The sequence below is a fragment of the Chionomys nivalis genome, chromosome 7, assembly GCF_950005125.1.
Source record: "Chionomys nivalis chromosome 7, mChiNiv1.1, whole genome shotgun sequence".
Classification (NCBI taxonomy): domain Eukaryota; kingdom Metazoa; phylum Chordata; class Mammalia; order Rodentia; family Cricetidae; genus Chionomys; species Chionomys nivalis.
The window spans coordinates 58,718,855-58,733,812 of record NC_080092.1 but is presented as its reverse complement, the minus strand read 5'-3'; the positions used below and the strand labels follow the sequence as shown (position 1 = coordinate 58,733,812).

Genomic DNA, 14,958 nt, shown 5'->3' with positions numbered 1-14,958 from the left:
CCCTGGGTTTGATCCCAACACTTTTTTTTTGGAGATGAGATTTCTATGTGGAACTGTGGCTGTCCTGGGACTCACTCTATTTTATTTTATTTTTGGTTTTTCGAGACATGGTTTTTCTGTAGCTTTGGAGCCTGTCCTGGAACTAGCTCTTGTAGACCAGGCTGGCCTCGAACTCACAGAGACCTGCCTGCCTCTGCCTCCCGAGTGCTGAGATTAAAGGCGTGCGCCACCACCGCCTGGCCTGGGACTCACTCTATAGACCAGACTGACCTCTAACTCATAGAGATCTGCTTGCCTTTGTCTCCTGAGTGTTGGGATCAAAGGTGTCCACCACCATGGCCCAGCCCCCAGCACCATTTTAAACCAAACATACTGATAGGATCTATATACTCCCAGGAGGCAGACAGAGGCAGAAGAACCAAAAGTTCAAGGCCACCCACTGCTGCAAAGCAAGTTAGAGAGCAGTTAAGCAACGCATAAGACCCTGCACACAAAAAAGAAATAGAAACAACAAGAACAAGTGAATTTCGGAGCAAACAGGCCTAGGCTCATGTCTCAGCACCTGGGTATACTGGGTATGGGGCTTTGGGTAGATCCTGCCATCTTGGGCTGTGTAGTGATATTTGAGTTATGACTATATAAACAATTATTCTCAAAAGTTAGTGTCTAAAATCCAGCATTTTATTCTACCTCATAAAACCGAGGAACATTGGATGCAGCTCGGCTGAATGATGTTGGGTCATGGGGCTCTGACTGGGTCACTCTAGCATTCAATTGGCTAGGCATGAGGTCCAAGATGGCTTCTCTCTTACGTGTGGCTCTCTGTATCATCCTGGGGCTTCTTCATCTGCCGTCTCCATGGCTGAACTTCTAACAGGGCAGTTCAGGGTCTAAGAATGCGTTCTCCAAGGCAAGAGGAGGACGTTGTCCGAAGGCTTAGGCCAGAAAGAGTGTGGCGGTCACCACGTTCTACTGGGAAAGTGTGTGTGTGTGGGAAGACTGTCAAAGAACTTGAGGCTATCTTCAAGCTGCCAAAAATGAGGATAAAAATACACAAAAAGATGAGAATTTAATGAGATAATGTATTCAGAGGCAAATTTACCAGGAAGCTAATAAAACCTCAACCATAGGGCTCCCTCATTGAGCGGTCTCTCCTAAGAGAGGGAATTCTGCCATCTAATTTTGCATGACTAATTTTTTTCTTTCTTTTATTTTTCTTTTATTTTTAGTGCTGGGGATTGAACCCGAGACCTTAAGCATACTAAACACAATGCTTTCTGTTGAGCTATGCCTCCAGTCCCCTCTCCTTTTATCTTAAAATGGACCTCCAAATTGTGTAAGAATCAGGACCTGCCAACCCTGGCTCTGTCCCCAGTGCCTTTAACAATACCCATTGATCCTGCTGCCTGGCACAGAAGGCTTCACTACACATGGCCCCTATGTGTGCTGGACTGGCACCTGGTTCCCTGTGTGCCTGAGGACAAGGTTCCTCCTCACTGTCCTATCCCGCTCCCGCCCCCCACCCCGCCCCCAGGATCATTTATTCTCTGTTTTCAACATGAAAGTAGAACACACTGAGAATGATTTCATAATCACAAAACTGCCCTCCCAATTGGCCTCTGCATCTACCTCCTGACCTCACCACCCACCAGGGAGGAGGGCCAGACCCTGGGCATTCTGCCAAGTTCTTAGCTGGCCCTGTAGATCTCTAGAGGGAATCAAGCTGCAGAGGGGGAAGCCAGCAGGGGGAGGCAGCATTCCCGGTGCCCGGCTTGGTCTAGGAGGCATTGAAATTCCAGGGCCGAAGTCCTGAGACAAAGATCATAATGAGACAGGAAGGTGGCATAGGAAGGAGCCCATTTGCATGACAATAATTGAGCCAAGAATAGCAAGTTAGAGGGATGCAAGGGTGAGGCTGGCAGCTGAGCTGGGCTAAACCTCACAAATCAGTCTACTCAGCTCTGCTCCACAGGGGAGGCAGAGGCTGAACCCTGTGCCAGGCTTTTGGAAGGGAAGGAAAGACAAGGACACGGTCACTAGGGGATTGTGGGAACTCTGGCCAAACTGAACTTTGCCTTCCTTCTCCTCTAGCCAGGAGGCTTTGCTTGCTTTCTCCTTTATGCATTTGTGGCTGTAGGACTAAGCGGACATCATGGCTGCTCAGAAAGATCTCTGGGATGCTATTGTGATCGGGGCAGGCATCCAGGGCAGCTTCACTGCATACCACCTGGCCAAACACTCGAAGAGGGTCCTCCTGCTGGAGCAGGTACACTGTCCCTTCTGCTGTACAAGACTGTCTTTCCCTTTTTCCTCACCTAGGGAGAGCTTTCAGAACTTGTGGGCTATGGCTGAACGGCACGGATTCTGTGCACTTCCTAGTTTAGCTACTTTGCATGAATCTTGACAATTGAAAAGAAAGTCCCACCGTCGTCCATATGGAGTTTCTTGGTATATTCTTTTTATTGCCTCTTAATTCCTGCCCTGGATCAAGCAAGAAGTGTCTCATCTCTCTTCTTTCTTGCTACCCTGTCTTTTCTGTGTCCAAACTGTTGATCCAACCCAGAAAAAGAATCAGTTCTGCTCTGGGTAACCTTAAATAAAGATGGTTTTGCCTAGAAGCAAAGGCTGGTTCAGGTCCAGCTTAAGGTTCCTCCCTGCGTTTTCCCTGCTTCTCCTTCCAGAACCTAGCAGGAGCCTCTGTTGATTCCACTGCCTTTGGGGAATAGCAGCCTCTTTGCTTGATGCACAGGAACTAAGACTCGGGTCTTCTTTTCCTTAAAGGAAAGGTGGTCACATGACTACTGCAAATGAGGGTGGCACTGGGAACCTGCAGGACCCCCTCGGGGGCAGGGCCTACAATCGTCCATCACTTGGGGTTTTCTACTTCCGTGGCTTCTCCCTTTCCATTCCGCCTGCAGCTCTCCAAGCTGGTTGCCACTTACTCTTCCTGAAATGGTTAGAAATTGCCTTCAATTTCTCTATCCGTTTCCCCAGAGCCCAAGGGATTCCTATCACATCCCTCAGGAAGCTCCCCATGTTCTTCACACACACCCGCATCCCAAGCACCAATCCCAAGGTAGTTAGTTATTCCGAGTAACGGGAAGACTCCGTGAGATGGCATTTTCTTCTGATCCATAAAATCAAGGGGATAGAGAGGCATGATCTGGAAGGTTCTTTCTAATTCTGTTCTCTTAGGAGTCTAACTGGGGTGGAGCACAATGGAAGATCGCTAACAAAGGAGCTAGTGCTAGCAGCTGTGAGAGTCATTTCTTAAAGGGAGAGCTCACTCAGGGCTTCTGAGAAGCTGCTGGCCCGATTGCCGGGCCAGTCAGTGGGCTGCAAGGAGACGCTGGAAGTATTGTATAAAAACATATGAAAATAGCTAGGCCTGGTGATGGGGGACTCAGATCCCAGGTACTCAGGAAGCTGATGCTGGAGGATTGCAAGTTTATAACAAGACCGTGTCTCAAAACAAAAAGTAAAAAGAGAGCTAGGGCGCAGCTGTACAGCACTCGCCTAGCGTGGGCAAGGCCAGAGGTTCAACCCTCAGGATCTGAAAAAGAGAAACATTTGAAAGATGAGCTGGCTCCCAAAGGGCAAAGGGAGGATTGAACAAAGGGCAGTGGCTTCTCTTGTCTCTCACCTCCTGCTTCTAGTTCTTTCTTCCGCATTCCCGCGGAAGCTCACATGGACAGAGCCGCATAATCAGAAAGGCTTACCCGGAGGACTTCTACGTGAGGATGATGGATGAATGCTACCAGACGTGGGCCCAGCTGGAGCGCGAGGCGGGAACCCAACTGCACAGGTGGGCAAGGGAGGAAGACCTCGAATGTCGGGGATCTACCCCTTCAGATGCTTTGGATATTTAACGCTGTAAGGTGTGATTTAGAAATGCAATTAGAAGGACACATGCCTAGGGGGAGGTGCCAGTCCTATGAAAGCCTCCTGCTCACTGCCACTGTCTCTCCACCAGCCCTACTGGTCCCTACCAGCTCTGAGTTCCAGGCCTGCCCTGCATCAGACTCTGTGTCTAAGGCTGGTACAGATTGTGTTCTGAAAACCCAAGGAACCACTGTGGGCAGATAGCTAGAGCAGGGCAGGCCTGCAAGGAGCCTTCTGGTGGAGTCAGAATGGAAGAAGCAGTATATATATCCTGTCCTGGAACTCGCTCTGTAGACCAGGTTGGCCTCGAACTCACAGAGATCCGAGTGGGATTAAAGGCCTGCGCCACCACAACCCGGCTGCATTATTACTCATGTCCTAACTTTAAAAAATTACTTATGCATACTTTATGTGTATGAATGTTTGCCTACGTATATGTAGATGCAACAACATGTGTGCCTTGTGCCTGGTACCCAGGGAAGTCAATAGAGGGTGTCAGACCTTGGGGCTGGAGTCACAAACACGGCAAGCTGCCGTGTGAGTGCCAGGAATTGATCCTGGATCCTCTGCAAGAGCAGCAAGTACTCTTAACCACCGTGCCATCTCGCCTACTCCCTAGTATCCTATCTTTTTATATTGAGTCCTCACCCCCATAACAACCCACAAATGCATTTTATTGATACATTATCTCCTGGGAACAAAATGAGAGTGTTCCATGGGCCAGACAGTTTGCCAGGATGTGACCCTGTAGCAGTGCCCTGTTGGCCTGTGGTTCTCTCCAAACTTGAGGGCTCACTGACCCTTCAGACACCCCCTAAGGAAGGAAGCAGAAACCACTCCTGCACCCACTCTTTCCTCTGAACTCTTAGCTGAACTCCCTTTACATAACCCTGGCTCTACCCTACAGGGTGGCAGTTATTTTAATGGCTGTGAACCAAGAGGTTGCTGTTCTGTTACGAAAACACCATTAACTTAAGAACAAAGTGAAATCCATTATGCAAATACAACCAGGGCAGCTAATTAAGGATTTATTCAGAGACAGAGAATACACCCAGCACCCAAATAAAGGAGAATGTCTTTCTGAGGAGTGGCCTGGCAAAAGGACCCTTCTCTGGCAGTTGGCTAGGACTACTCCTGACCATGTTGAGGTAGGAGACGTGCCTGAGGCTTTGGAGGGCACAAGTCTCCCAGCAAATGTTGAAGGATGAGGCAGTCATGAGATGTCAGGAGTCACAATTTGAGTCTGACTTCCTGCCTCAACTCCTACCAGCTACACGGTGATGGTGTGTGTGTGTGTGTGTGTGTGTGTGTGTTTGTGTTTGTCTGTGTCTGTGCCTCTCTCATAGGGAACTGTGAAGGTGAAATGAGACCCTGGAGGTCTTTCCCCCTATTCTCGCCAGCTGCATCCTGGGTCTGTGGGCCTAAAGAGGAAACAAAAGAGATGCAGCAGGGACTGGGAGTGTAGCTCAGTTGGTAGAGTGCTTGCCTAGCTTGCCCAAGGCCCTGGGTTTGATCCCCAGCAGCCTCATGCTACTGGGCACAGTGGTATACCCCTGTAATCCCAGCACTCAGAGACAGAGACCAGAGGAATGGCACAGTAGCTAACAGAGCTGTACAGACTTGAGGACCAGAGTTTGGGAGTCCCTGCATCATGTATCCAAGTCTAAAGAGATGAGAACCACTCTGGTCCCAGGCATTTCAGGAAAGGCCGTTCCCTCCACACGTATAGCTCTCTTAGTTCATGTCACAACTTTATAAAAGGGAAAAGGGCAGCTACTGAAGGCTAGGGTTCTCTCTCTCTTTCTCTCTCTCTCTCCTATTCTATCTCCTCTTCTTTCGTTGCTTTCAATACAAAGTTTCTTTGTGTTACCCAGGCTGGTCTCAAAGCCTTGGGTTCTACTGAAGTATAGGGTGTTGGGGACTGCAGGCGTGTGCCACCATTGGCCGTGTAGTTGTCATAACATATTACTCTAAATCACTGAATTACTATGCTCTTGGTTTGTAACAGGGGTCAGCAAACTTCTTCTGTAAGCCACACAGTAAGTATGTTAGGCTTCCCTGGCCATATGGTCTCTCTTGCAAATATTCAAGTCTGCCATTGTAGTGTGAAAGCAGCCAAAGATGCAATAAATGAACCTGGATGTGTTCCAATAAAACTTTATCTAAAAAAATACTTTATTTCAAGATACTGAAATCTGAATTTCATATTATTTTTTGTGGCTTTTAAGGGTTTATTTTTACATTTTTAAAAGATTTTATTTTTCTTATTTTATGTGTTTGAGTGTCTTGCCTACATATACATGTGTGCAACTCATACATGCCTGCTGCCCTTGGAGGCACCAGAAGAGGGAATTTGATTCTTGGAAATGGATGCACAGATAGTGGGAGCCACCATGCGGGTGCAGGGAACTGAACCCAGATCTTCTGCAGGAGCAACAAGTGCTCCTAATAGCTGAGCCATCTCTCCCACCCTATTTTTATGTCTATGAGTGTTTTGTCTACATATGTGTATGCACCATCCATGTATCTGGTGCCCAGGGAGGCCTGAAGAGGGCATTTTATCCCCAAGGCAGATACACTTGTTAGTCATCACGTGGGTGCTGGGAACTGAACCTGGGTCTTCAGCAGGAGCAGCCAGTGCCCTTAGCCACTGAGTCATCTCTCCACATACCCTCCTTTTTGAGACAAGACTCTATTTTGTAGCTGGCTCCAGACTCACTAAGTAGCCCAGGCTGACTTCAAACATGAGATTTCCCTCCCTGCCTTAGTCTCTGGAGTAGTTCTGGGCATGAACACCAGCCTGCTCGTGATTTGTGTGCCTTGAAATGGAATTCTGCTTTACATTTTTAAAAATCAACCACTTAAAAAAATAATAAAAATCATCTTAACTTGTGGATTAAATAGACATGAAGCTAGACTTAGTTCAAACTGTTTATGTTGCCCATGCCTGTCTCCAAGCACATCCAGGCTGAAAGAATTCCAGGTTGAAAAATGCATCTGTGCTGCACCTTTTTTTTTTTTTTTTTTTTTTGGTTTTTGTTTTGTTTTTTTGACACAGAGTTTCTCAGTGGGAATGGAGCCTGACCTGGACCTTGTTTTGTAGACTAGGCTGGCCTTGAACTCACAGAGATCCACCTGCCTCTGCCGCCTGAGTGCTGGGATTAAAGGCGTGTGCCACCACCCCGCATCTGTGTACTCTAAAGGGAACACACACGGTCGCCTATATGAAGAGAGCATTCAGATGTCTCTCAGCTCCAATTAAGAATAATGAAGAGTAATGTGAATGTGCTTTTAAAAACCTTCAAAGCACGTCGGAGTGCTAAGTATTATTATTGTTGTTGCTATTATTATTAGCAAATCCTTTCTTATGGCTACCCTAATGTATTCACGTGTAATAGATTTTTTTCCCCTTTTACTGAGTAGGATGCAGTACAGATTCTTCCCACTCTCTGAATGGTATCCGAATATAGTTCTCCACCTTTGGGCTGAATGCCATCCAAATTGCCTTAGCTTTGCTCTTAATTTTGATTTTCTAAATGATTTCATCATCTTTGTCGGTCTTGCTTCTCTCTAGCTCCTTCTAGACACACTGGCATAATACCATAAGATAAATGATAGAAATGAGTATATTTAATGTCATCTGATGATGATTTAAAAAACCACAAAAACCTTTCCCAGCTCGTAGTGGAGGAGGTTGCCCAATTCTTCTTCTGTTCTGCTTCCTGTGACAGCGCATACGAAACACGGGTGGGCTCGGGATATTTGCATATGCTCTGGGAACAGACAATGACATGTGTCGGATCACAAGGCCTGAGTCTTTTGTGATGTGTACAGCCAGGATGCTGGTATCAACGGAGAAGCCCGGCTCTGAGACTCATCTCTTTCCTGCTCCACCTTCTCCCTTTGAGTCCCACTCTCCAGCTCCTGACCCTGGCTGCCCCTGCTTCACTGACAATCTCAGACAAGATCACAGCCGTAGGCAGTACAGCTGCTGGCAGAACCTGGTGGCCCCCTCCGCAGCTGCTGCTTCCTGTGCCTGCGTAGTGTCTGACTTGTCAGCCACATCCCCTCCCTGGAGCAATCTTTGTTAACCAATTCCACTTCGGCCCACTGAGCAGAAGATGAAATACAGAGAGCTGTTCCCAAACCAACAAAGACAGCAGCCATTACCAAGTCCCTTCCTCAAGGTGATGCTGAGAGCTGGTTCACCTGGCACTTTGAACTAGAGGAAAGAGAAAGGCGCCAAAGCCCATGATGGGAAGTGGAAGATTCAGGGAGAGCTGTCTGCCCCTCCCAGTGCCTCCCTGCTCTCTCCTCCCTCCTGACCCCTTGCCCTATTTTATTGACCATTCATTGATCACTAGCTCCCCATCGTATGTGGGCCACAGAGGTATCAACTTGGCCCTCCAGAGGGTTCTTCAATGGCCTCTTCTCGGTGCTGGGGCAAAGTGGGCGACATGGAAGGTATCATTCATATCAAGGGCTCCAGAGTCAGGTGATGTGCATTATGGGAGGTGGGCTGCAAACTTGCTAGGGTTCCCTAGTAACCCTAGGATTTTAGACCCTTCTTTCTAGACTAGCCTTAACTATTCATTTCTTAGTCCCAACCCCGTTTATGTAAAGGCCTTTGTCCTTTTCATTTTTCTTCTCCAACTTTGTAGCTTGTGTCTGAGAAAACAAGAGAGAGAAAGAGAGGGGGGAAGAGGTGGGGGATCCCTAAGCACAGGTGTAAGAAATTGATGCAGAATGAGTAGTCTATTTATTGGGATCTAGGAAAAACCATTAAGAAAATAAGCACTTAAATGATTTTCAATCTGCCTGTGGAAGTCATCTGTCTTCATACTTGGGGAAAGGCCTGGTCTCCGATCCTGGTTTTGATTGACTGATTTCCAATGCGCTGAGTATTTCCCATAGGAGCCTCTCACCTGTCTCCCATAATGACAGGCCTTAGCATTTCCAGGCAGTGTTTTACATTTATTTCTGATTTGCTCATAATGGTCAAAAATCTCTCTCCAATCCAAGGCATTTCTCCAACAGTGCACGGTTTCCCTCAGGCCAAATAGCTCAGCTGTGATCCACGGAAAATGAGAATTTCCCAAACACATCTTCAGACTTGGGGAGGGTCTAGCATCACAGATTCAGATGGAAAATTTCCCACTGTTAGATCAATATCTGGGCTAAGAAATAAATGCCACAGGGGCAGAGAGCTGGAGCAAAATGATTACAATCGGCACAATTACATCCACCGCAGAATCAGCTCACTGATTACTCCCGGGGTTGGGGAGCTCTGGCTTCATCCACCAGAGGACGACTTGGGAATTAGAACATCACTCAGCATTTCATAAGTCGACAGATATGCCCGTTGTCTTGGCACAAGTTGCTTTTCCCCATACAACATGTCTCTGTAAATGGAGTTCTGGTTCAAGGAAAGAAGGAAGGTAGGAAGGAAGGCAAGATGGAAGAAGAGAAGAGTACCGGAGAGACCAAGGCTGCCATATTGCAGGCAGGGTTAAAGAGTCACTCTGTGGGGTGTCTGGACCAGAGAGCAGACATATCTGCGTAGGTAAAACTGCAAGCGGCATCTTTCCCACAAGTCTACTCAGCCTGGAGTCTGTCAGATAAAAAGGTCCGAGAACACCTGGCTAGGCATAGTGGTACATGCTTGAAGTTCAATATGTGGGAGACAGGGCAGAAAGACCTCGAGGCCGAGACCAGACTAGGATACACAGTAAGTCCCTTTCTCAAACAAACCAAAACACACATCTGAGACAAGAGGTGTGGCTTGGTGAGGTATTTTCCTAGTGTGCAGGAATCCCTGAGTTCCATCGCCAGCATCGTAACCTAACTATAAGACACTGGGTACTTTCATATTTGGAGATACTGGGATAGGACCCAGGGACTTGTGAATGCTAGGCAAATACTCCCCACTAAGCCACACCCCCATCCTCACTCCCAGCCTTTGGGGTGGCTTCTTAATTATCTTGTTGACCAATAAGTTGACTAGGCAAGTTTTCATGACCTAAGAATTAATCTGAAGTTCGTTTGGGAGGCTACGGAAAAGAGACTGGCTCCTGGCTGGGGACTCTGTCTCATCCAGCCTAAGCTGAGTTTTGAAGAAGCAGAGTCGGCGTCGCTATCTCACCACGAATGCTGGGTAGGCGGGGGCCATGGCGAATGGATTGGGCGCGCTGCGCGGCTCTGTGTACTGACACCGGCCCCCAGGCCCACTGCATCCCTACCCCCTCCCAGTCTCCGCTTTAATCCCCACAACCAGATAATGTGGGATTTGGAAGCATGTAATATCCATGAGACTCCATTATAGGCTATTACGAGCTTTATAGGCAGTACCTGGGGGATGTGGCTGGCTGCCGCTGTGCTGTGGGGTTGCTGAAGCCCAGAGGGAACGTTGGAGCAGTCCCGAGGGGCAAAGGCACCTTTCCATTGTTTAGATAGCTCCCCCCAAAAAAGGACTTCTGGTTTCTTGTGGCAGAGAGTCAGGAAGCATCAAAGGGAAGTGGCTGTCTCCTTCACAGAGTGAGAAGGGCAGGAGAAGCCTGTAGAGAGATTCAAAACCAGAGAGTCTCTGAGATTGCTGTTGGCGAAAAGTGCCGCAGGTCTGGGGTGATCTTCTGGGGTGCTGCAGGCTTGGCAACCCTTGAATGTTGAGGGCAACCCCAGCCATCACGCAGCCACAAAACAGCCAGTACCTCTTCCATTCAAGGTCCTAGGTTTCAAAGGAAGAATTTGGGACTTGGAGTAGCGAGTCACTGGTCAAGGTCACATCGCGGTGACACCTGGATTAGAAGCAGAACCAGACCTCCTTAAACCACAGACAGAGAAGGAACAATGAAGCCCACAAATGCAGAAGGACAAGGCAGTACATGCTAAGAACACAGACCAGTGTGAGGGTGGGGTGAGAGGGGGAGCTAGAGAGATGGTTGGGTTCCAGAGGACCTGAGTTCTGTCCCAGCACCATGTCGGAACCCCAGCTCCTGGGGGGTCAGACACCTCTAACATCTGTGGGCTCTTACACCCACATGCACTCATACCTACAAAATTTTATTATTATTATTTTTTTTTTTTTGGTTTTTTTCGAGACAGGATTTCTCTGTGGCTTTTTTTTGAGCCTGTCCTGGAACTAGCTCTTCTACAAGAGCTGGTCTCGAACTCACAGAGATCCGCCTGCCTCTGCCTCCCGAATGCTGGGATTAAAGGCGTGTGCCACCATCGCCCGGCTCCTACAAAATTTTAAAAATTCATAATAAAATAAATCTTTGAAAAATAAGGAAAAGGGGAAGGGAAGAAAAAACGGGAAAGGAAGGTAATGGAATAGCAGAGGGCTCCGCGAGGAGGAAAGAGGAGGAAGGGTGAGAAACTGCATTTGAGTGGACACCTGCCAGTTCATTCGGCATTTCCGAGGGGTTGTAAAGATCATGGGAACTTAGGACCTCTGCTGTCAAGAGCAGGAGAGAGGGACAAGTGAACCAACAGTGAGTGTCAGGGAGGACTTGGGAACGGTCTGGAAACAGCTGCAGAGTCTAGATGCTTCTCCTGTACTCTGAATGTCAACCAAGCTGTGATGATGTAGACACGGGTACCTTAGTGAGGAATAAGGACAGGTGACCAGGGCCATGACAAATCCCTTCACCCAGCTGACCTTTTCTTTTCGAAACAGGCAGACTGAGCTCTTGTTGCTGGGAATGAAGGAGAATCCAGAATTGAAAACAATCCAGGCCACTCTGTCTAGGCAGGGGATTGAGCATGAGTGTCTTTCATCAGCGGATTTAAAGCAACGTTTCCCAAACATTCGGTTCACCGGGGGAGAAGTGGGGCTCTTGGACAAGACTGGAGGTGTCCTCTATGCAGACAAGGCCCTCAGAGCCCTCCAGGTAAGGCTATGCAGCCCCAGGGGCAATACAGGTCCCTTCTCTGGGCATCCTGGCCCCCACAGGCAGCCCCTGGTGAAGTCAATATGAAGGTTTTGCCTTGTTCACTTTGGTCCTAAGGCAGGGCTTTCTCTCATCAGGGTTTTTCTGTATAACCACCCTGGCTGCTGGAACTCACTCTGTAGACCAGGCTGACCTCGAACTCACAGAGATCCACCTGCCTCTGCCTCCCTAGCGCTGGGATTAAAGACGTGCACTACCACCACCCATCCTAAGATTCTGAAATCTTGTCTGCCCTAAGTAGGGGACTCTTGGTCTCCCAGAGTGAATCACATACACAACTAATTAATTTGTCTTTCACGCGCCTGCCCTTTCAGCATGTAATTCGCCAGCTCGGAGGCACGGTGTGTGACGGAGAGAAGGTGGTAGAGATAACACCTGGTCTACCTGTCACAGTGAAAACCGCCTTGAGGAGCTATCAAGCCAACACCTTGGTCATCACTGCTGGTCCCTGGACCAACCAGGTTCTCCGTCCCCTGGGAATTGAGTTGCCTCTCCAGGTAGGGCAAACTGGAGGCCTGAGAGTCAGTAGCTAAGAAAAGAAACCTTGGAGCCAGCCAGGCTTGACTTAGCCTTGGACCTTCTACTTCCTAGCGGTCATCACTGGGCAAGTTTGCTCAGCTCTTTAAGCGTCAGGTTTACCAGCATGGGAAATAACAGCTACCTCAAAAGGTTATTGTCAACTGATTTATTTGGCGTGTCTAGAGCCTCCAGGAGATGAGCAGACTTAGAGTAAGCACTGAACAAATGGGACGTGCATCGACTCCTGAAAAGATGGTTAAGGAGGGCTGGGGTGCTACTGCGGGAGAAAAGTAAGAATAGGGACAAGATGGATTTAGAGACCTTCGTACAACAGCGTATAGACGATAAGTCCTTGGCACCAGAATTAGGCCAGGCAGGCTGGATGGGAAAGGGCCACAGGACCCTACCAGAGTCTGCTGTTGTCGTCGGTAGAGCTTCATGGTTTCCCTCTTCATCTCCTACGCCAAGACCCTTAGGATCAATGTGTACTACTGGCGAGAGAAGGTCCCTGGGAGCTACAGTGTATCACAGGCCTTCCCGTGTATTCTGAGTCTGGGCCAGGCTCCCCACTACATCTATGGACTTCCAGCATCCGAGTACCCAGGGCTGATGAAGGTAAGCAAAAAGGCTAAGAAGGCCAATGTGCTACTGGGTGCCCATGCAGTTCTAGGCATTCATATTTAATTCATATTCTAACATACCTCTTTAGGACCCTCCTGGTGTCTGCTTCACCACTGATCATTCACAGCATAATATCATACGTCCCATCCCCACCCTGAGGTCTAGGGTGCCTGCCTTGTCCTTATAAATAAAAGACAGGGCTGGCTGGGGATGAGCACTAGGCAACTTCAGGTGCTAACACATAGCACCTGCCAGGTCTGAGGACCGGGATGATGGATGGAGTCACCCTGCGTCCAAACACATCCCTCACTGGCTGCTATGTTTAGAAGGTCAGCTTTGCAGACCATGCTATTCTAATGGGGTTGTAGATCGGCTATCACCATGGTGACAGTGTGGACCCAGAGGAACGGGACTGCCCCACAACCTTCTCAGACATTCAAGACGCTCAGATTCTATGCCACTTTGTCAGAGGGCACATGCCAGGCCTCCAGCCCGAGCCGGACATCATGGAGCGCTGTATGTACACGGTAAGCAGGCTGTTCCAAGGTGCAGAGTAGGGGAGGAGAGGGGGCAGACAGACCCTACTCCATCTGACCTCTGACCCAGTATGTGACCTCAAATTAGCCAGCCTATTCCTGTGGATTGGTTCACCTCCATAAGCGAGGGACCTGTTAGAGATTATTCATATTCCTTTTTATTAGGCGGCGAGGCTCTCGCCTGGCAGTCCCTCCCTGTATTTCCCAGAAGAGCGCTAAAGCAGTTCTTGGCAAGATGTTCCCAGTTGAGCAGGCCTTGGGGACAAAGAGAAGAGACAGATGCTATCAGGCCCGAGGCATCTTGGCTAAAGTTAGTTCACGAAGATGACTACCTCCTGTGTCCATGGCACAGTAGGAGAGGGACAGCTGTTCAGTAAGAACCAGCATGTCTGGGGGGATGGGACAAGCAGGGCAGACCCCAGCTCCATCCAGTTCTCTCTTGGAAGAGTCCCAGGCAGTTCCTGCCAGAGCCTGTAGCTCCTACCCCTCCTGTCCTCAGAGGACACAGGTATGACTTTCTTTCTAGAACACACCCGATAAGCACTTCATTCTTGATTGTCACCCGAAGTATGACAACATTGTCATCGGTGCTGGATTCTCTGGTGAGCCTGAGGATGGGGAGGTGGGGAGCCTGCAAACAGACCCACTGAAGTACCAGACAAAAGGGGATCGTGCATGCTTAACTGAAGTCTGGACACTGGGTGTATAGGGAGGGCGGGCAGTCCAAAAACGGGGTACTTGTGGCAGGAGACAATTTCTAGCTTTGGGATGAGACTAAGAGGAGAGGTGACGCTGTCTGGGTGTGGGGGGAACTTTTCTCCAGCCCAGAGTCTGTACTTGAAGGTACGCGATACATTCTTCCCTCAGGGCACGGATTCAAGTTGGCCCCCGTTGTGGGCAAGATCCTCTATGAGCTAAGCATGAAATTACCACCATCTTATGACCTGGCACCGTTTCGGATAAGCCGCTTCTCTACATTGAGCAAAGCCCACCTTTGACCCCAGCTGATTCTCTCCCGCGGGGGACAGCCCTCATGGGGATGACTTCTGGGAGAAGGAAATGGCCTTGCCATGTTTCCCTTCTGTCTGCTTCTGTGGACTCTCCTGTAAACACCAAATGATTGACCCTCTTTTCACAGTCATCCTCCTTTCCCATCCTCAGAAAATCAGCCAGAGATTCACCATCACAGACCAGCAAGGAGCTTAGGAGGGGCCCGAGATGGGCTCAGTACGCTAAGGAGCTCCTTAAATTTCTCTTTGCTGGGACATTGGATGAACTTGAGCATGCTCTAATAAATGAATATTTGCCAGAAAGAAAATGTTGCTGAAAAAATAAACTGCATTGCACAATGTCTGAGGAAGCCTTTATTTTCTATGTAACGCCACTTCTTATCGGCTCTAACGATCTATTAGTGCCACAGAGCCTGTTACCCCCAGGAATCCACGGAGTCT

The 14,958-nt window shown here is 48.7% G+C and overlaps 1 protein-coding gene across 1 annotated transcript; it reads left to right on the top strand.

Moving 5' to 3' along the window:
* Positions 1-2,120: 2,120 nt before the first annotated feature.
* Positions 2,121-14,848, top strand: Pipox (pipecolic acid and sarcosine oxidase). Its single transcript, XM_057774905.1, has 8 exons — positions 2,121-2,266; positions 3,657-3,805; positions 11,558-11,771; positions 12,146-12,328; positions 12,819-12,965; positions 13,340-13,498; positions 14,034-14,109; positions 14,375-14,848. Exons 1-8 carry the CDS (start codon positions 2,153-2,155, stop codon positions 14,503-14,505), a joined length of 1,173 nt encoding a protein of 390 aa, XP_057630888.1. The 5' UTR covers positions 2,121-2,152; the 3' UTR covers positions 14,506-14,848.
* The last annotated feature ends 110 nt before the right edge of the window (positions 14,849-14,958 follow it).

Coding starts and splice junctions, on each gene's coding strand:
- Pipox (XM_057774905.1), top strand. CDS start 2,153: ATGGCTGCTCAGAAAGATCTCTGGGATGCTATTGTGATCGGGGCAGGC. Junction 12,966..13,339: donor AGTACCCAGGGCTGATGAAG/GTAAGCAAAAAG, acceptor ATGGGGTTGTAG/ATCGGCTATCACCATGGTGA. Junction 13,499..14,033: donor TGGAGCGCTGTATGTACACG/GTAAGCAGGCTG, acceptor CTTTCTTTCTAG/AACACACCCGATAAGCACTT.